This window comes from Danio aesculapii, chromosome 7 (genome assembly GCF_903798145.1).
Source record: "Danio aesculapii chromosome 7, fDanAes4.1, whole genome shotgun sequence".
Classification (NCBI taxonomy): Eukaryota; Metazoa; Chordata; class Actinopteri; order Cypriniformes; family Danionidae; genus Danio; species Danio aesculapii.
The window spans coordinates 17,008,885-17,030,960 of NC_079441.1; the positions used below are offsets into that span (position 1 = coordinate 17,008,885).

General features: G+C 36.3%; 1 protein-coding gene across 1 annotated transcript in view; it reads left to right on the forward strand.

Moving 5' to 3' along the window:
- Nucleotides 1-22,076, forward strand: part of focad (focadhesin) — a 117,526-nt gene that overhangs the window by 33,035 nt on the left and 62,415 nt on the right. The window contains exons 6-11 of the mRNA XM_056461147.1: nucleotides 3,484-3,585; nucleotides 5,705-5,930; nucleotides 9,372-9,578; nucleotides 11,512-11,599; nucleotides 14,642-14,832; nucleotides 18,253-18,513. Coding sequence (XP_056317122.1) covers nucleotides 3,484-3,585; nucleotides 5,705-5,930; nucleotides 9,372-9,578; nucleotides 11,512-11,599; nucleotides 14,642-14,832; nucleotides 18,253-18,513 — 1,075 coding nt within the window. The remainder of the gene's footprint in view (nucleotides 1-3,483; nucleotides 3,586-5,704; nucleotides 5,931-9,371; nucleotides 9,579-11,511; nucleotides 11,600-14,641; nucleotides 14,833-18,252; nucleotides 18,514-22,076) is intronic.

A 22,076-nucleotide genomic window follows, 5' to 3' on the forward strand; every position in this document is an offset into this window, starting at 1 on the left:
GCTGAAAATACAGTAAACGGAATTAAATATCTTGTATGTAAAACAAAAAGGTTGTGCATTAAGAAAGAAATACTGCAGTATTAAATACACACTTCTAGCCAAACATGTACAAATCTAGTACTTCATTTGTTAAGCTGTGGAAAAAAAAATGTAACTATATTTTTATAGTCAAATTTCTGTTATGGCGTCATTTTACTGACCTCATCTGTTGACATGAATTGCAGAACTGGTTCAAATTTCTATATTTCCATATTTCTTTCTGCTATCTTATTTAGTTGTTTTTAGTTTGTTAGTGAGTCGAAAGAGCACAGCACATATTTGCATATTACTTTTTAATACATACTGCATACATAAAAACACATATACTTAAAATATTTACATTTATATTAATGTTTATTTACAATTTCCTGTTGTAATGTTCAGTAATAATGTATTATTTTTTATAATAATATACATACACTTGCCGGTCACTTTATTAGGTACACCTGTCCAACTGCTCGTTAATGCAAATTTCTAATCAGCCAATCACATGGCAGCAACTCATTGCATTTAGGCATGTAGACATGGTCAAGACGGTCTGCTGCAGTTCAAACCAAGCACCAGAATGGGGAAGAAAGGTGATTTAAGTGGCTTTGAACGTGGCATGGTTGTTGGTGCCAGATGGGCTGGTCTGAGTATTTCAGAAACTGCTGATCTTCTGTGATTTTCACGCACAACCATCTCTAGGGTTTACAGAGAATGGTCTGCAAAAGAGAAAATTTCCAGTGAGCTGCAGTTCAAATGCCTTGTTGATGCCAGAATGACCAGACTGGTTCGAGCTGATAGAGAGGCAACAGTAGCTCAAATAACCACTAATTACAACCGAGGTATGGAGAAGAGGCTGATGGGCTACAACAGCAGAAGACCACACCGGATGCCACTCCTGTCAACTAAGAACAAGAAACAGAGGCTACAATTCACACAGGCTCAAAAAAATGGGACCATAGAAGATTGAAAAACGTCTGGTCTGATGAGTCTCAATTTCTGCTGCGACATTCAGATGGTAGGGTCAGAATTTGGCATCCAAAAACATGAAAGCATGGATTCATCCTGCTGTATCAACGGTTCAGGTGCTGGTGGTGGTGTAATGGTGTGGGGGATATTTTCATGGCACACTTTGGGCCCATTAGAGCATCCTGTCAATGCCACAGCCTGCCTGAGTATTGTTGCTGACCATGTCCACCCCTTTATGACCACAGTGTACCCATCTTCTGATGGCTACTTCCAGCAGTGTAGCTCACCATGTCATAAAGCACGGATCATCTCAGACTGGTTTCTTGAACATGACAATGAGTTCACTACTCAAATGGCTGCCACAGTCACCAGATCTCAGTCCAATAGAGCACCTTTGGCATGTGGTGGAACGGGAGATTCACGTCATGGATGTGCAGCTGACAAATCTGCAGCAACTGCGTGATGCTATCATGTCAATATGGACCAAAATCTCTGAGGACTATTTCCAGTACCTTGTTGAGTCTATGCCATGAATGGATTAGATTAGTTCTGAAGGCAAAAACGGGGTCCAACCTTGTAATAGTAAGGTGTACCTAATAAAGTGGCCGCTGAGTGTACATGTACACTTAAAAATTTATTTACATACAGTTGATATAAAGTCTTTACACCCCTGTTAAAATGCAAAATCATGCTACCTGTTAAAATCATTGTCTTGTTAAAATAAATGTTTCTGTATTGTAAAAAATAAACCACAATAAATAATTTCAGAACATTTTCCACCTTTAATTTAAACTATAACCTGTACAATTTCATGAAAAACAAACTCATCATTTAGGTGTGGGGAACTTAAAAAAAAAAAAAAAACTAAAATAATGTGGTTGCTTAAGTGTGCACACCCTCTTATAACTGGGGACATGGCCGTGTTCAATATTAAACAATCACGTTCAGTCTCATTTTAAATAGGAGTGAGTACATACCTGTAATCATTTAAAGTGCCTTAGATTAACCCAGAATAAAGTTCAGCTGTTTTAGTTGTCCTTTCCTGACATTTTCCTAGTTGCGTCTTTTAGCAAAAGCCATGGTCCACAGAGAGCTTTCAAACCAGCCTAGGATGTTTGGCTGGTTTTAGCTGGTCGACCAGCCTGGTTTTAGAGGGGTTTTGGCCATTTCCAGGCTGGTTTCCAGCCATTTCCAGTCTGGTAGGTGGTTAGGCTGGCAGATGACCAGCTAAAACCAGCTTGACCAGCCAAGCCAGACTGGGAGCCCAGCCAAAACCAGCTATGTCCGGCCTAAACCAGGTTTAAGCTGGTCGTTTTCCAGCCTGACCAGTTAAGACCAGGCTGGAAAGGCTGGAAACCTTCCTGGAAATGACCAAAACCCCTCTAAAACCAGGCTTGTTGACCAGCTAAAACCAGCCAACCATCCTAGGCTGGTTTAAGCTGGATTTTTCACTAAGGGTGTGCACTTAATTGTGCTCACAAACCGTGGCCTCCATTTCCCAGGTGAGTGAAATGATAAACTTATATACCATCTCTATAAATGTATTTGTTTTATTTAAGATCATTTACTGTATATCTTACTTGAAAACTTGAATGCACTCCAGAATGTGACAGATTGATTAGCTGTAGGCTCTAGAACAGTCATTTGAAGCGTTGTCATACAGTGTTATGCCTAGATTTCATCAATAGCCTTGCATTTACTAACACAGACTATATCTGAAGTGTTTGGATGTAATTCGCATTTTCCTCCTGTAGAAAAACAACACAAGAATAACATTTGGTGGCTCAATATATTATAACAGTGTTTTTAAAAGTCTAAACACTTTATTGATATAGTGTATAACCAAGCACATGTGGTCAGAACACAAACGAGTCGCAAGTAATGAAGCAGTAAGCGTTTCTCCCATAGAAAAGCCTGTCTAAGCAAAATGTTAGCAGGCGTCTGTAGCTCAGCTCATGATCTACCTCTATGCCCTTGTTTGGTATCCCCTGGTCGGTGTCATGACGTGCGAACAAAATGGTGACTGTTGGCCACGCCTACTGGTAGCTTCTTTTGGGTTCTTCAGAAACCCATGAGTGACATCATGGATACTACGTCCATATCTTTTACAGTCTATGATCACGACTAGTTGTTTAACAGCACTACATGTAGCATACAATAATATACTCACATCACCATTCTGTTGTATTCTTTGTTTACAAAATAAAGTTGAACATTTCTTTGCAGTAATAATGAACATCCAGACGCCATCCACACTGTACACACACAAGTATTATGTAAATCCAAACTTTTATTTTGTATACACAGTTAGTCACAATTAATCAATAAATGGCACACATACATGTGCACGAGTTCAAGCACGGCAATAAGCTACAGTTCATTTAATGGCCACCGGTGTTGCTAATAGCAGCCTTTTTCAAATAAGCCTTGATTCTACACTTAAATTACACTATTTAAAATACCTGATTTAAATATGTGTTTGAATTTTAGGAGCTTTCCTCACCCCTATATCACAGTGCTGGAAAACCGTCCGGACTGCTGGCCGGCTCTGCTCCAGGAAATTGATGACTTCCTTCAGCTGGCTACAGACAAGTATGAAATCTGAATCAAATCCATTATCAAATGCTATAGACCAGTGCTTCTCAACCACATTCCTGGAATAATAAAAGCAGCAAAAACAGCTGTTGCAGTGGTTTAAAGTTGTTGCGCTGAATGCGTCAACAGATTTAGTGCTCGTAATGCTTTTTGGTTTGACAGTCGTTGTAGCTAAAGTCACATTTTATCTTATTATTTTACTTTGTCTAAAAATTTTTTGTTGGGGATTTTTAATTGGCTGTGGTGAATATGTTAAACCAAGGAGCAAAGACGTCATAGTTTAGCCTGGAGTTACAGAAATTTCCCAAATTTGTCTTAACATTGCTCTAAATCGCACTCTGAGCTTGGTTTAAGTTAGTGTTAGTTAGCGTTTACTTTAAGCAAAATTACGCTACATGGCTAAACTTTTCAGCTTTTATTCTGAGTTATAAAAACATGAAATGCTGCATCAGCTGTGATTGAAACTGTGTCCTAACAATGCACGATGCATCACCGCAACATGCGATAAAAGGTATCTTTTCCAAGTTAAAAGGATTTTTGTCCTAATCATCTGCGACGGCAATGTGTGAAATTTCCATTTTAGAAATGCTTTCAATTTCTGTGATGTTGCAGCAGAACAATAGCGTATGCTATGATAATGATCACCTCAGGTACAGATTATGTGCTTTATTCAGGGTTATATGAATGAGTTTAATTTTACATGACTTATTTATTATTATTTATTTATTTATTGATGATTTATTGCCAAACAACTGAAAACAGCACCAGATAGTTTACCTCAGATCTTGAAAATGAAATAACTAGCAGACGGTTTGAAAATGGAAGTCAGAACTGTGACTCAGTAGCCTATTGATAATGTTAAAGAGGTTTATTAATTACATTTAAAAGCCTTTACAATTTTGTTGGGAGCGCAGTGGTTGGTTTTCAAGGGTTTCTGTCGTGTTGTGTCGTGTTTAACAGTCAAATTGCTTGTCGCTGAAATCCTGTGATTTCACCTTGTTAGGACACAGTATTAAGTGATGTACTGTATGTATCTGCTGCAGTAAAGACACTCCCAGTGTATACTGTATTACACTAAGAGCATTTGACATAAAATTGCCTGTCTTTTCCTGCTAATAATTTACTTATATTTACATTATATTACATAATTATAGCTATTTAGACTGTATATTATATATTTATATATTATACACTCCCTGACAAAAGTCTTGTTGTTGATCTCAGTTGTAAGAGCAACAAAAAAATAACTTGACTTCTAGTTGATCATTTGGAAAAGCGGCAGAAGGTAGATTTGTCTGATGAATCATCTGTTGAACTGCATCTCAATCATCACAAAAACTGCAAAAGAACTATTGGAACCAACATGGACCCAAGATTCTAAGAGAAATCAGTCAAGTTTGTGAAGGAAAAATCATGGTTTGGGGTTACATACAGTATGGGGGTGTGCAACAGATCTGCAGAGTGGATGACAACATCAACAGCCTGAGGTATCAAGACATTTGTGCTGCCCATTACATTACAAACCACAGGAGAGGGCAAATTCTTCAGCAGAATAGCGCTCATTCTCATACTTCAGCCTCCACATCAAAGTTCATGAAATCAAAGAAGGTCAAGGTGGTCCAGGATTGGCTAGCCCAGTCACCAGACATGAACAATATTGAGCATGTCTGGGGAAGATGAAGGAAGAGGCATTGAAGATGAATCCAAAGAATCTTGATGAATTCTGGGAGCCCTGCAAGAACGCTTTCTTTGCTATTCCAGATGACTTTACTAATAAGTTATTTGATTCATTGCAGAAATGTATGGATGCAGTCTTCCAAGCTCATGGGAGTCATACACAATATTAATTCTTTTTCCACCACACCATGACTTTATATTCTATACTGTACATTATTTCTGTTAAGTGACAAGACTTTTGTCTAAGCAAAGTCAGACCTTACTGTCCTAATTAAATAATTTAAAATCAAGGCATGATCATATTTTATTTTAGTAAAATATTCTAGAGACCTTTGCCTTTCATATTAGCCACTTCTGATACCAAATGATCACCTAGAACAATTTTAAACAGATGAATGTCTTATGGCCATTTGTGTGTGTGTGTGTTTTTCTTCTTCAGAGATGAGCCAGTGTTTGTGGAAATGCTGGTCCCATTCCTCCGTTACCTGTACTGCGAGCCCCAGCGGTTGTCAGAAAACGCTCTGCTCAGACAGAGTCTCCTCAGGGTCCTGCTCCAGCCACGAGAGTCTCCTGAGTCTGACAGGCTGGAGGAGAAAGGGGCGTCCGGCATGAGGGTGGTCCGTGAGCTGATACGCAGCCTCTTCGACCTGCTGCCACACATGCTGGTAAGCTGGAGGATGTGCTGAACTTAAGTAGTTTTAATGTGCTATGAGGGTTAGATGTGGTTTCAACTAAAGGTATATTTCTGATCATTGGGAGTTTAACAAAAAATCTGGATTAAATTAAAATGGATGTTATTTTTATATATTGACTTCAATAAATAAAGATGATTTAGTGTTCCAAAATGTTTTATTTTGAATATTCTTTTAGATAAATTGTTCTTACACGTCATATTTTCAGACTTTTCATAATATACAGTTGAAGTCAGAATTATTAGCCCCCTTTTGGAAGAAGTCTTATTTGTTTTATTTCGGCTAGAATAAAAGCAGTTTTACATTTTTTAAAAACCATTTTAGGGACAAAATGATTAGCCCCTTTAAGCAATTTTTTGTATAGTCTACAGAACAGGCCAACAACCAATAACTTGCCTAATCACTCTAACCTGCCTAGTTAACCTAATTAACCTAGTTAAGCCTTTAAATGTCACTTTAAGCTGTATAGAAGTGTCTTGAAAAATATCCAGTAAAATATTATTTACTGTCATCATGGCAAAGATAAAATAAATTAGTTATTAGAAATTAGTTATTAAAACTATTATGTTTAGAAATGTGTTGAATAAATCTTCTCTGTTAAACAGAAATTGGGGAAAAAATAAACGGGGGCAAATAATTCAGGGGGGCTAATAATTCTGACTTCAACTGTATGTATTAATTCCAGTACTTTTATCATAAACCGACATATCAACCATTTGGTAGAGGCTGATATTTTAGAAATTATGGGATGTGTTGAAAAAATGTTTTTTAACTAGTGATATTAGGAGTTAAGTAGTGCAATCCAAAAATGTTTTTCTTTGTGGGGTATTTCAAGGTTTTAAAGCAGTACATGACCCCTCCCCTACCACAACCATGCCATTGAAAAAAGAAAAAAAAAAAGAGTATATATCTACACACACATACCTACAAATAAACACTTATAAGTAAAGCACTTAAAAGTAATAAAAAAGGAAATTGTAAACTAATGATTTTATATATATATATATCATTCTAGACTTTCTGAGTTGACAGTAAGGGGAAAAAGTGTCCAATATATTTATTCAGTCCGTATGTTATCATTTAACATGAGGGGCTTTAATGAATGCTTGTAAAAGCATTTATTATAAATCATTTATCCATGCAAATGATTGTTTAACGTTTACTAACATGAGATCTGTCACTCTCATTAGATTCTCCAATAGCAAATGACAACCATCTAATGATTCAATTAATTCCTGATTCCCACATAATTTCTTTTTTTAAATAGGGATGAAAATACTGTCAAATCTTCCATTTCATGTCAACAATGTCTTTGGTTCAAGATTTTCAGGTTAGCAATTTATTATTTTTATAATTTTTTTTTTTATTATTATTTGTTGTATTTAGCTGCTATACATGCGGATGATACAGCAATAATTGTGTCACATGAGAGGAAGGAATTTATTGAAAATGAAATAGGTAAACAAATTGAGGAAGTCTCTAAATGGTTTTGCCTTAATAAATTGTCCTTACCTTTGGGTAAAACCTAATACATTTTATTTGGTTCAGCTGCGAAACTCCTGCAAAAATATATCAGGTAAGAGGTAAAAGTGGAGCATCAAATTATTACACCAAAACATGAAGGTAAATATTTAGTTTGCATTTTAGATAGTAATTTGACAGGTGAGAAGATGGCTGTTATAGTTCATTCAAAATAGTTCTCAAATTAAGTTTTTAGCAAGACAGGCAGAGCTCTTAGATACCCAAACTTTAAAAATATTAGCTAGCGCATTAGCACAGCCATATTTTCATTATGCTGCAGCCTTTTGGTACAGCGGTAGTTCTAAGAAAATGAAAGATAAATTGCAGACAACCCAAAATAAGTTGTGTAGAATTGTTATGAAAGTACATCCACTGACACATTTAAATAATAAACATTTTAGTAAAAGTAATTTTATAAAAGTTGAAAAAAGGGTAACTTTTCTGAAATTTGTGATGGCGTTTAAGATTTTAAAGAAAATGATACCAAAATAATTTCTTGACTATTGTGTTTTCGTAAGTGAGGTACACTGTCATTCTACAAGAGCGAGTAGCAGGGAAAGTGAAACAGGTAGAAATTCTTTTTTGTGTACTATAGCTCTGTTGCGTGGAATGTACTGCCCAGGAGTTTTAGAGAGATTCAATTTGAGAGTGTTTTCAGAAAGGAAATTTAAAAATTGTTGTTTTATGTTTGAAGTTGTGCTGAGTTGCAGAGTTGATGATGTTTGCACTCCATTTATGATTTGTTTGTTCATTTTTTATGAATATCGAGGACTACAATGGAAATAAGCCTGTGGCTTTTTTGGGTATTTTATCCTTGACAGTTTTAAAATAAGTATGAATTAGTCTAATTGGACATGTTTGAATATTTTTGTTAAAATTGTCAAATAAAATCAATCAGTCATTAAAAGTTACATTACATTTTAAAAACAAATAGTACATAGTAAGGCCATGTCCATGCTAATACATTTTTGTTTAAAAACGCATATTTCAGTCTGTTTCGGCCTTCCTTCCAAACTGAGGCGTCATTTTTAGAAAACTAAAATCTTTTTGAAAGTGCTGTCCAAAGTGGATCAATTTTAAAACACTGTTTTTGTGTTGCAGCGTGGACTGTGAAAATAGAGGCTTTCAAAAACGCTAATGCATTTTAGTCATGTGACCAATTCACCTAATGTGGACCACCATTTTTTTTGGAGAGAATTGAAAACGATTGTGTGAACATGGATCGATTTTAGACAAAACCGTTTTCAAATTTTTTGGATAAGTGTAGACTTACCCTAAAAAATCTGGAGTGGCACTGCTGTTTTAATATCTGATAATAATTAATAATACATTCTGTAATACAACATATTAAAATGAATTCTGATGGATTATGTGATACAAAAAAATGGAGTAATGAGGCTGAACATTCAACCCTGTGTCACAGAAATAAAATACTTTAAATATATATACTAAAAAGATTTTTTAATTGTTTTTAATCATAAAAACATGTATATCACCATATTTTACTCTGTTTTGAGTATGTAAATGCAACCTTAATGAGCATAATTTAAAATCATTTATTACCTTACAGAACCCAGACTTTTGAATGATACTATAATTGATTGACTCGTATTAACTAAAGAAACATAAATTAGTTGGCAAACGTAATTGAGAAACATTAAATTACTCTTTAATGTTGTGCTGCATAAGGATTAACAGCCAACATATGTTGTGTTTTCAGTTTTCCTGTTTAATAATCACTTCAAAGTATATCTCTTCACTTTTTTATCCTCACATGTAAGTCACTTTTTTATAAGAGCATACATGTCAAATAAATAATAGATAATAAAATAAAATATAGCATATTCATTTTGTCTCACACTTTTTTTTACTTTCTTATTTGTACCCTGTCAGGTGGACAGTATAACAGCAGTGGTGGAGTTGAGCTCGTTTGCTGAGTCTCTGACAGCAGCTCTGATCAGCCATCCAGACCTCTGGAGGAAGGAACTGACCCGGCTAGCTCTCCAGCTCCTGTGTGCCTGTCAACTCACGGTTCATCTGGGAGGAGAGCTGATGTCTCTGCTTCACACACTCCACCACATTATACCTGCACATGCAGAGGTGAATGCACACATACTGCAAGAACCTTGTTTCTTGTTTCTAGTCCATATTGGTTAGTAGTGGTTAGTACATCGACACATGGCTCTCCGTTGGTCACGGCGACCGAGTTCAATTCCCACCTCGAGGTCGTATTCCAATCCTTTCCCTCTCTCTGCTGTTTTGCGTTTATTTACGGTTGTGAATTGCGTTATGGGGCCTTGATCTCTGCTCTGGCGACTTTTTGATGTTAAAAGTCCAACTCTACAGTTTAACAAAGTGACTTTTATTGATATTTTAGTAGTTTGAAAACATATAATGTATGAGAAATAATATAGGGGGAAATAAGTCTGTAAAATAACAGAAAATGTACTGGAAGTTTATTACAATGTTTTTACAGCGTAATATACAACACCAACCCAGACAATATATCACTTTAAACTATTAAAAATGTTCATAAAATGTTAACTTTTTTATTTTTCAAAGTTAAAAGTTGTTGAAAGAAAGATCAAAGTCCTGTAATGTAATTCAAAAGCATAAATATATAAGGAAAAACAAAAACATGGATACGTAAAACTGCTAATTTACGAATATTTTTACAGTGTACATACACTTGCATATTTATAAAACACATATTACCCAGATTGCTTATAAAAAAATAAAATGAGGCTCAATCTGTATAATTTCACACATACACTGACCGGCCACTTTATTAGGTACACCTGTCCAATTGATTGTTAACGCAAATTTCTAGTCAGCCAATCACATGGCAGCAACTCAAAGCATATAGGCGTGTCTACATGGTCAAGACGATCTGCTGCAGTTCAAACCGAGTATCAGAATGGGGAAGAAAGGGCATTTAAATTACCTTAAACGTGGTATGGTTGTTGGTGCCTGGTGGTCTGAGTATTTCAGAAACTGCTGATCTACTGGGATTTTCAAGCACAACCATCTCTATGGTTTACAGAGAATAGTCCAAAAAAGAGAAAATATCCAGTGAGCAGCAGTTCTGTGGATGCAAATACCTGGATGCCAGAGGTCACAGGAGAATGGCCAGACTTATTCAAGCTGATAGAAAGGAAACAGTAAATCAAATAACCACTAGTTACAACCGAGGTATGGAGAAGAGCATCTCTGAACGCACAACACGTCGATCCTTGAGGCGGATGAGCTACAGGAGCAGAAAACCACACCGGGTGCCACTCTTGTCAGCTAAGAACAGGAAACTGAGGCTACAATTCACACAGGCTCACCAAAATTGGACAATAGAAGATTGGGAAAACGTTGCCTGATCTGATGAATCTCGATTTCTGCTGCGACATTGAGATGGTAGGTCAGAATTTGGCATGAAAAACATGAAAGCATGGGGAATATTTCCAGTACCTTGTTGAATCTATGCCACGAAGGATTAAGGCAGTTCTGAAGGCAAAAGGTGGTCCAACCTGGTACTAGTAAGTTGTACCTATTAAAATGGCCGGTGAGTGTATATGTGCACACTAAGCTCCAAAACAAACCTCAACTGAGAATTTGGTTTAGAACAGTCACTGCCATGTGTGTGCTGTGGTGTTTTCGCAAACATTGCTGTAGTACAAAATAAAAATATGAAGTTGTTCTGACTTATAAAATCATGATTACTCTCATGTTTTGAGACATGTTTCCACAAATCAAAAGCATATTATGTTTTACAGTTCTGTTTAATTGCTTTTGTTAACAAAATGCAGATCAAAAAAAGTGTTCGTTTTTTTTTTTTTTTTCACAAGGAAGGACAAAGTTATTATTATTATTTAGTTGCTGCAGTTGTACTCTCTGTGTGATCTCTACAAATCTTCTCCTCTCATCTTTATAATGGTGTTGTTTGTGCAGCGTCGTCTAGCTGGAAGCGATTTGCATTCAGCGTTCCCTCTGCGACTCCATCTGTGTCAAAGCGTTTGTCTGATTGTGCTCCATCTAATTGTAGGAACTCCCGGCTGAGCAAGTGATCATGGGAATCTCGCTGCTCCTGCTAAACGCCTCCGTCTCTCAGCAAACGGCCCTCCTAGATCTTGGTAAAACCCCTCTTGCTCTCTGAAGCTTTCATATTTACACGCCACGCTTCATTTGCACAAAGCATGCCTGAAAAACAAGGAGTTTTCTTGCAAATCTCATTGCAAAAATAGCTTTTCTTACTTGAGTAAAAATTATTGTCTTGTTTTCAGAAAATATTAATGTCCTTAAAACAAGCAAAAAATAAATAAAATAAATTATATATATATTTATATATATCTGCCATTGGGTTAAGCAAAAAATTATTGCTGCCTAAAATGTTTCAGTTAAAGGTGCAGTATGTAAGTTTGATACCCAGTGGTTGAACTAGGTATTGTATTCCTTGATCAAAACACACGCAAGCGCAGGTTGCCAGATGGAGGACCAACAAGGCTGGTTTAAATCTTGTTCTAACGTGATAGAAGGAATATTCTCCATATTAAAAGGAGTTTTTGTTCTAACCAACACCTCAAATTGATATATTAGAAACTGCTTCTTGCAGCTGAACAACAGAAAACTGATAATGATCACCTCAGGTACACTTCATGTGCTTTATTCAGTGTTAAATTCTACTATTGTGAGTTTAAAAGCAGCAGCAGATAGTTTACATCAGATCTTGAAAATAAAATAAACTGTTTGAAATTGAACTTTAGAACTGTGATTCAAAACCAACACATATCAGTGATTTAGCATGTACATTTCATAATGTTAAAGAGGATTAATATGTATTAATTAGATTAAATACTTTACCGTTTCGTTGGCGTGCAGTAAGTGTACTATTCTGTGCTTCTGAATGGCTGTTTTTAAATTTTGTCTGGGGCAAACAGCCAAATTGCTTATCACTTTAAATCTCATCATGTAGCATGTTGTTAGGACACAGGGTTACAATGTAACCTGCTTACCTAATGTTTACATTTGTAATATTTATATTATTTGCTAATTAATAATCTCATATGGAATTCTGAATCTGCGTCACATCTCGTAGTCTGCTACTGTCCACCAGAGGTCACGGACCCATGCTTTGAGAACCTTTCTGAATGAATCAATGAATGAATGAAATATGTGGTTTTCCAACAAGGCAATATATATATATATATATATATATATATATATTGTACAGTACATATACTGACATATACTGTAATTGGCTAAACTGGCATTCGGTGGGTTGAAAGAACCAAAACAAAGACAGCGTTTCAGCACGGAAAACACATTTTTAAAGCAAAATATCTGACTTCAGCATTGTTTTTTAGATAAACAAGAAAGGTTACTTGGCATGTTTCTTAAATATCTGCAAACATATTATGGTATTTTTATGCTTTAGAAGAGTCAAGAACGTACATACAGCACCTTTAACTTTTCTAGTCATCTCAACTTACATTAATCAACCTGACTAAAAAAATTAGGTTAAACTTTGTATAACTCAAAACATTTAGTTGAAACCTGATTAACTTATTTAAATAAGTTAAAGCAACATAAAAATATTTGTCATATTGACTTTTGTTATTAATTTTTAGTCGTGTGCCAGACTATTTTGCTTGTTTTAAGGAAAATCTCAACTAATTTGGATTTTTTTCTGAAAAAAAAGGCAGTAATTTTACTTATCTGAAAAAAAATCCTTCTTGATTTAACATTTTTGGATATTTGGGCTAAATATACACACAAAACAAAAACTAGTAAGAAAAAATATATATTTTTGCAGTCTAAAATCAGAGTACTCTATGTAGAGCACAAAAATTCTAATTCTTTGTCTTCACAAAACAACCTATGTTTCTTAGTTATTAGATTTCTAGGGCTTGAACTTGGGTCTAGGAATTTAAACAAATCCCTAACATTCATTCATATTCTTTTTGGCTTAGTCCCTTTATTCATCAGGGTTCGTCAAAGCGGAATGAACCACCACAAACCCTTAACACTACATTTTAAGTTAGTAGTATGCGTTAAACTGATTAAAAGTGATTTATAGTATTACAAAAGGTTTTAAAATATTTCACATAATGCAATGTTTTCAGTATTAAGAACGTTTTTTCTTGAGCACCATCAATCAACATACAGAATTTAAATGATTTATAAAGGTTCATGTAATACTGGAATGGCTCTTCAAATAAATGAAGTAAATTGAATAAATAATTATATTCAATAAATAAAATATATATTTTTTAAATAAGACGGTTCATTCCGCTGTGGAGACCCCTGATAAGAGAATAAGCTGAAGGAAAAAGAGTGAATAAAATATGTAACTTTTCAGTTACATTTGTTAATATTCATTATTTCTTTTCCTTCAGCTTAGTCCTTTTATTCATCAGGGGTCGCCACAGCGGAATGAACCGTCAACTTATCCAGCATATGTTTTACACAGCGGAGGCCCTCTTAGCTGCAACCCAAAACTGGGAAACATCCGTACACAATCATTCACACACACACTACTGCCAATTTAGTTTATTCAATTCACCTATACTGCATGTCTTTGGACTGTGGGGGAAAGCGGAGCACCCGGAAAAAAACACGCAAAAACGGAGAGAACATGCAAACTCCACACAGAAACGCCAACTCATCCAGCCAGGGCTCGAACCAGCAACCTTCTTGCTGTGAGGTGACAGTGCAAACTACTGAGCCACCCGCAATTGTTAATATATCATTTTTCACAATATTTCAGTTTAAGTGGTTAATCAGTTTTCAGTTTTACTCATTAAGAATGCATATTCATCAATTATCATTTATTATCCTTAAAGGTGTAGTGCATCCAAAAATAATAATTTACAGGTTACAAAAAATGTTTTTTTCTTGAACACAAAATAAGACATCAGCTTATCCAAACATTCAAAACATCTTCTTTTGTGTTCAACAGAGGAAAGGTGAGTAAATGATGACAATTGTTTATTTTTGTGTGAACAGTCCCAGTAGAAAACTGCTTTTATATAATTAAATGTATTTAAACAAAGACACAGAAGTTTTGAAGTCTCAACATACTGAACTTTGACCTCAAAACTGAATTACATATTGATTCATTTTTTTGTAAGCTGTAAACTACTGTGTAACTCGACTTTTTTTTTCTTCTCCTCCAGCTGTGAAGATTGTCCCACCAGAACTGCCTCCTCCATGGGGTGCGTCTCTGCTGGTGATGCCCTTGTTACAGGTGCTGTCCTGCTCTAGCCTCATGGAAGCCCTGACAGACACTCAAACACACACGAAGAACCAAAAACTGGCCAATTCACTCCTGCAAACAGTCCAGAGAGAACCTGCCAGGCGAAAAGAGGTACAACAAATGATCATCCATCCACCCATTCATTCATTCATTCATTCATTCATTCATTCATTCATTCATTCATTCATTTCTTCTCAATTCAATTCACCTTTATTTGTATAGCGCTTATACAATGTAGATCGTGTCAAAGCAGCTTCACATAAAAGGTCACAGTAAATAGGAACAGTGTAGTTCAGTTTGTAGTGTTTAAGTTCAGTTCAGTTGAGCTCAGTTCAGTGTGGTTTAATAATCACTACTGAGAGTCCAAATATTGAAGGGCAAATCCAACGATGCGCAGCTCTATAGATCCTGAACCATGCAAGCCAGTGGCGACAGCGGAGAGGGAAAAAAACCTTCACTAATTTTCGGCTTAGTCCCTTTATTAACCAGGGGTTGCCACAGTGGAAGTAACCGCCAACTTATCCAGCATATGTTTTAAGGATACTCTTTCAGCTGCAACCCATCACTGGGAAACACCCATACACTCTCATTCACTATGGACAATTTAGCTTACCCAATTCACCTATAGCAGCGCATGCCTTTGGACTTGTGGGGGAAACCGGAGTACCTTGAGGAAACCCACGCAAACACGGGGAGAACATGCAAACTCCACACAGAAACGCCAACTGACCCAGCCAAGGCATTAAGCATGATTTTAAAGGCCCTATTTTCTAATAAAAAAAGACTAATAATGTTTCCTCAACTGTATAAATCTATACTGCTCATTTTTTTTAGTATGTATAAACAAAAATGAATTGAGACAATGGAGAACAGCAGCTTTCATTCCTGCACATTTTTGGACTAAACCAGCTGCTGTAGTCAGCTGTGCTGTGAATTATGAGATGAGGGCAAATATCTTTGTTTACAGTGCTTTAGCAAAAGCTCCATGGTATACTCGTTGTCAAACATCTGAAGTGACTAGCAGTGTGCCCTCACCATTTGCAGTGCTTTAAAACATTGTTTTCAAGCTGCATTTCCTGCTCAAAATGTATAGTTTGTCTGAAGTGATTCATTCATTCATTCATTTTCTTTTCGGCTTAGTCCCTTTATTAATCGGGGGTTGCCACAGCGGAATGAACCGCCAACTTATCCAGCATATGTTTAACACAGCGAATGCCCTTCCAGCCACAACCCAACACTGGGAAACACCATTACACTCTTGCATTCACACACATACACTATGGCCAATTTAGCTTATTCAATTCACCTACTGTATAGCGATCATGCCACCCACTGCGCCACCTTGACGCCGGTGATTCATTCAAATTCTATAATATATGATATCCAACAGGGTGGCTCAGAGGTTAGTACCATCGCCTCACTGCAGGGCTGTTCCGGGCAGTTCCGGCTGGACCAGTTGGCATTTCTGTGTGGAGTTTGCATGTTCTCCGCGTGTTCCTGTGGGTTTCCTCCGGGTGGTCCGGTTTCCCCCACAGTCTCAAAAAATGCAGGTGAACTGAATAAACTAAACTGGCCATAGTAAATAAGTGCGTGTTAGAATAGTTGGCAGTTCATTCCGCTGTGACGGCCCCTGATAATCAGGGACTAAGCCGAAGAAAAATGAATAAATGAATGAATGATATCCAGCGTTACAGTCATCCAGTGCAGTCGTCTCTCCATACTAAAAATTGTTGATTTGTGCTGGCTTTTCATCCTCTCTTTGTTTACTTTCGGGAGTTTTGTAGGAATATTTGCACAAATTCATTCTGACCAATCGAAAAGTAGTTTAGGAAATGCATTCAATGACGCGTCTTGCCAATGCAGGATGTGGATGTTGTCATTTGGTTCATTTCAATTGGTTCAGACCAGAGCAATCAGTGTGATGTGAAAAGAAAGCAAAACTGCAGAAATTGGTCTATACCAAATGAACCAAACCATAGCTGTAAAAGTACCCTTAAAGGTCCCATGAATTGCTTTGTAATGTGCAATTTTTTATTGGATGTTTGACGTAATCTCAACCGAAACATGAAGAGAGGGTGGGACATAATGTAGCTCCTCCCTGATTTGGAAAACAAAAAAAAAACCCAGCCAAAAGTGCTTTGCTTTATCACCACTCTGCCAGTGATAGTGGTTGAGCTCAAGCACATCAAATGTGAAGGGTTTTGAAGGGGGTAGAGCATGTCAGATACTAGAAAGCATTTGATTGGTCAAGATTTGAAGAGAACTGAAATATGAGCTTTTGTGACAAACTGCCAGCTTTGGATGGATTTGATATCTTCTAATGGCAAATTATGTATCTGTTTTGGTGCACACCAGCTTATAGATATGCTAAAATCTAACAATACTGGTACTAACATCTAAAAAAACGTAGGTTTTTTTTATTTCATGGGACTTTTAAAGGGCACCTATGGTGAAAAATCTACTTTTCAAGCTGGTTGGACAGACATATGTGCATGTATGGTGTATAGACCGTCATATTGGGGTGATATAAACACACCCTGTCCTTTTTTTTTCAATTTAGCAACATAAAAAACGGTGGACTAATTGGAGCGGTTTTCAGACCGACCACAACTTGACGCGGCCCCCCCCGCCCACCGAATTGATTGACAGCTGCAAGTATTAACATGTCCCGGTAGTCATGTGTATAATCATATTGACCAGACATGCGCAAAGCAACCGGGAATAAAAGGTCTGTTCAGTTCATTAGGATCATCAATCATCGTCAAATGTGATCAAGAGTGAGTTTCACATGTTTAAAATGTTTTAAAACAGAACACGTGTGTAATGAATTACAGCGATTTACTTCAGCTTTACTCAGGTTTAATAAATCAGGTTTATTTTGTACATTAACGTAACAGATATCCATACAGCAGTGGAGATTAACCTGTATCCTGTCACATTTGCGTGCAAAAAGAGTGCAAAGCTAAATGGGCGCTCTGTCTGTCTGTGTGTGTGTCTGTGTGTGTCTGCTATGTGAGGTCTGCTTCCTTTAAGTCTGTCTGTTGTCTGACGCTGCCGAGGGAGGAGATTAAGGCACGCAGAAAGGCACGTAGAAACGGTGGGCGGGGAGGACTAGCCTTAAAGAAGCAGTACACCAAAACCGCTACCCAGTGAAAAAATGTATAAATAGGACTTTAATAAAAGGTATAATAAAAAATCTGATGGGTGTTTTGAGCTGAAACTTTACACACACATTCTGGAGACACAAAAGACTTATATTAAATCTGAAAAAAGGGCTAACCTAGGTGCCCTTTAAGTGACTATTTGAACACATTCAACCCCAAACATGTCTACAATACTGCAGCAATCTGATTATACAGTACGCTAATTTTATTACCCCATCATACCCTGGTTGAAAGTATACAAGTTTGAAAAGTTTACACCTACACTTGGCTTTGTTCAATTATGATTGGATCAACAAAAACATGTTAACACAGATGTAAACAGAACAAAAGTAATATGTGACACTGTGATTGTTGTTTATCTCTCCAGGACTCAATACAGCTGGATTTACCTCTCAGCACTTGGTACAGCGAGCTTCAGGTGGCTGTCAGCGTTTTACACCGGGTTTCCACAGACTCCACGTCTTCCTCAGAATGGCTTTACTCTCTGCAGTCTTCGCTGTCCGTCTGTGAGAAAGTGCCGGATACTGTGTGTCTGCTGGTCTCGCAGCTCATCTTCCGCAGTGATGGAGATCTCTGCAGATTAGCGTTGGAAACAGCCGCTGCCATTGCTGAAGCTGATCCTGCAAAGGTACAGTTTGTGTCTTCTCGTTTATTAAGTCTGCTGTGTTGCACTTCTGTATTATTTAGTAAGAAATGGTACAGTTTAGGGGTTAATAGTAGCATCAATTTCTTCCATTGAATCAGTATTGTATTAAGAGCAAAGCATTTAACAATTTTAATGGCTTAAGCATTTTTAAATTGTCAAGGCAAGTATTGATTTTTTTTTTTTTTTACTTGTCCTGTTACAAACTTAGCTGGTCACGCTTTACAATAAGATTTCATTACTAACATGAACTAATAATGAACAAAAAAATCATTTAATTGAAATTCATGCTAGTTAACATTAGTAAATGCACCATGAGTTAATATGAACTAACAATGAACAACTGTATTTTCATTCACTAACGTTAACTACTGTAACAGACAAATACTATAACAAATGCATTGTTCATTGTTTGTTGATTTTAGTAAATGCATGAACTAATAAACCTTATTGTAAAGTGTTAACCAAGTTATGTTTCACAATTCTTGATTGTGATATAAAACTGATTAAAAATACTAGCCCAATAAATATGATTTTGTAATAAAATAGCACAATTAAATGCAGCAAACCAAAGATTGCAATTGAATAAGAATTGTTTTATGACTTTAAAGGTTTTAGAGGTGTTTTTACAAACATTATTTTGTACAAGAGTAATTTTTTCAGTTTTTTTAGATTAAGATTAAACACACAGGGCTCTATTTTAATGATCTAGGCGCAAAGTCTAAAGCACACGGTGCAAAAGCTTTAAAGGCATGTCTCTTTACTTTCTCTTTACTTGCACTCTTTCACTTTTGTGGATACGGTGTTGTACGCACACTTAAGACATCCATTAGCCTACATATTTAATTTCCTTTGTTAAGTGCAAACATTTTTCAAACTATTGAACTATTAAACTGCAAACTATTTCTATGAGTTTTAATTTCCAACAAACGAATAAATGAGCAATAATAACGAAGTGTGGTCAAAAAACTGAGTCATATCCAAGCACATGTCCTATTCTTATGCCTACATGGTGATGTATACGTCTCCTAAACTCGGCAGGTGGACAAATCTAAACTTGTTTTTATTAAAACAAATATAAATATGCATATATAAATAATAATAATAAATAATACTCATAATAATAATAATAAAAACATTATACAAATGCAAACTGTCATGAATAAACTGAAAAAAGTCCCCCGATATGAAGGCATGGAGGCAGTGGTTTTTATATTTAAGTAGAAAAGAATAATTTTTGTAACATTTTCATCCTTTTCATATGTAAAGATATTTGTGTATTGATGGACATCCTGTGTGTGTTAAGCAATGTGTAAACGTTTGGACCTGCATAGGCGCATAACTAACGTGTTCTGCTCTGGACTTTAGACCAGCTTTTAGTTGGTCAAAGACTCGGTCTATTTTAGTTCCTCAAAATAGCAACACGCCAACAATGCGCCTTAACACACCTCCTTTTTAGACCAGCACACCCATGAGCCCACAAAGTGGCAAAAATGGATTTGCCATTTAAACAATGTGGTGTTGCATGATAGGGGCTCTTTAAACTGATATTGTGGTTATTTTCAGTTTTTTAAATAGAACATTGATTTAACAGTCATTTCTCTCATTTTAATAAATGTAATGAACACTTTTTGAGTGAAATGATTAATGTATGTTAATATTAAAAAGGTCAGTCTCACCTCAAACTTTTTTAATAGTAGTATAGTTTCCACAAGCAGTACATCTGTTGAACATTAAAATATTTCATGAAGCTTCAGATCATATTAGAACGATTTCTGAATAATCATGTCATGTTGAAGTAATCATGTCATGTTGAGTAATGATCCTGAACACTCAGCTGTAAATCACATTTTAAAATATGTGTAAGATATAAAGCCTGTTGTTTGCTCAGTGGTTCAGTGGTTAGCACTGTCGCTTCACAGCAAGAAGGTCGCTGGTTCGAGTCCCGGTGGGGCCAGTTGGCATTTCTGTGTGGAGTTTGCATGTTCTCCTCATGTTGACATGGGTTTCCTCCAGATGCTCTGGTTTCTCCCACAGTCCAAAGACATGCGCTAAAGGTGAATTAAATAAACAAAATTTAAGTAGTTTATGAGTGTATGTGTGCGTGAATGTGAGAGTGTATAGGTGTTTCCCAGTAATGGGTTGCAGCTGAAAGGGCATCCGCTGAGTAAAACACATTTATAATAGTTATAACAGTTATAATATAGATAAATATTGTAGACCTCTAAAATAGAGACTAAGCCAAATGGAAAATGAATGAATTTCATTTTCACTGATATGGGTATGACACCCAAATCTACCTGCGTTTTGAACCAAGTTCAAGTGGGCTAGACACTCTTATGCTATACTTGTCAGGTGTGAAAACCTGGTTGTCTTTGAACTTTCTAGATTTTAATGAGATTTAGAAATAATTCTGTTCGACCCGTAAAACTCTTCTAGAGCACCGATAGTTAATCTTGAAAAATCGGGGTGTTATTCTGGATGACAGCTTGAGTTTTGACAAATAGATAAATGCAGTGGTTAAATCCTGCTTCTTTCAGCTTTAGACTCTTAAAAACAGTTAAATCTATTCTATCTAGAAAACATTTTGAAAAAATAATTCATGCTTTTATCACCACTAGGTTGGACTATTGTAACTCACTATACTTTGGGATTAGTCAGAAAACCTTATCCTGTTTACAATTAGTTGAAAAAGCTGCTGCAAGGCTTTTAATAGGTACCAAGAAACATGACCACATTACACCAGTTTTACGCTCTTTGCAATGGTTGCCTTTGCACTATCGAGTCACTTTTAAAAATCTTCTGGTTTTTAAATCTCTAAATGGCTTGAAACCTTATAATCTGTCAGACATGTTGATTGAGCATTAGCTTGGGGTGCGTTTCCGAAAATTATCATTAGCAAACTAAGGTTGCAAGTTCTGTCGTTACAAATATAGTTAGTTGATTTGGCATTTCCCAAATCCATCGTTCCCATGAACATTCGCAAACTGCGACTACCTCTGGAGCTGTAGTTAGAAACATAGTTCCTAGCTGTGTACTATTCCCAGCTATCCCCCATGCCCTATTCATTTAGAACATTCTAACATTTAAACTTGGAATTATTAAAAATAAAAAAGCATTAAGGTCATCTCTCGTAGGTGTAATTTGATATCAAAGTATTTTTACAGTTCAGTTTTAGCGATCTTCATGTTTACAATTGTGCTCCCTTCACAGTGCTCTTTGAAAACATTGATGTTGTTTTGAACACAGCCATTGCTCATGACAAAAGCTATAGTTGACCTATTATTTAAAGAGCCCATATTATACATGAAATAGGGTCATATTTTGGTTGTAAGGGTCTCCAACAACAGTCTAATATGCTTGCAAGGTCAAAAAACACTTATGGTCTTATAATCTGCATTTATTTTTACCTAATTATCCCAGCGACTCCCATGTGAATCTATCAGCGATTCATTTGTTCCCAAACCCCTCCTCAGCGCGAAGCTAATCTGCGCTGATTGGACCGATGACAGCCTGCTGCGATTGGTCGAAACTGACAGTCTTCAGCG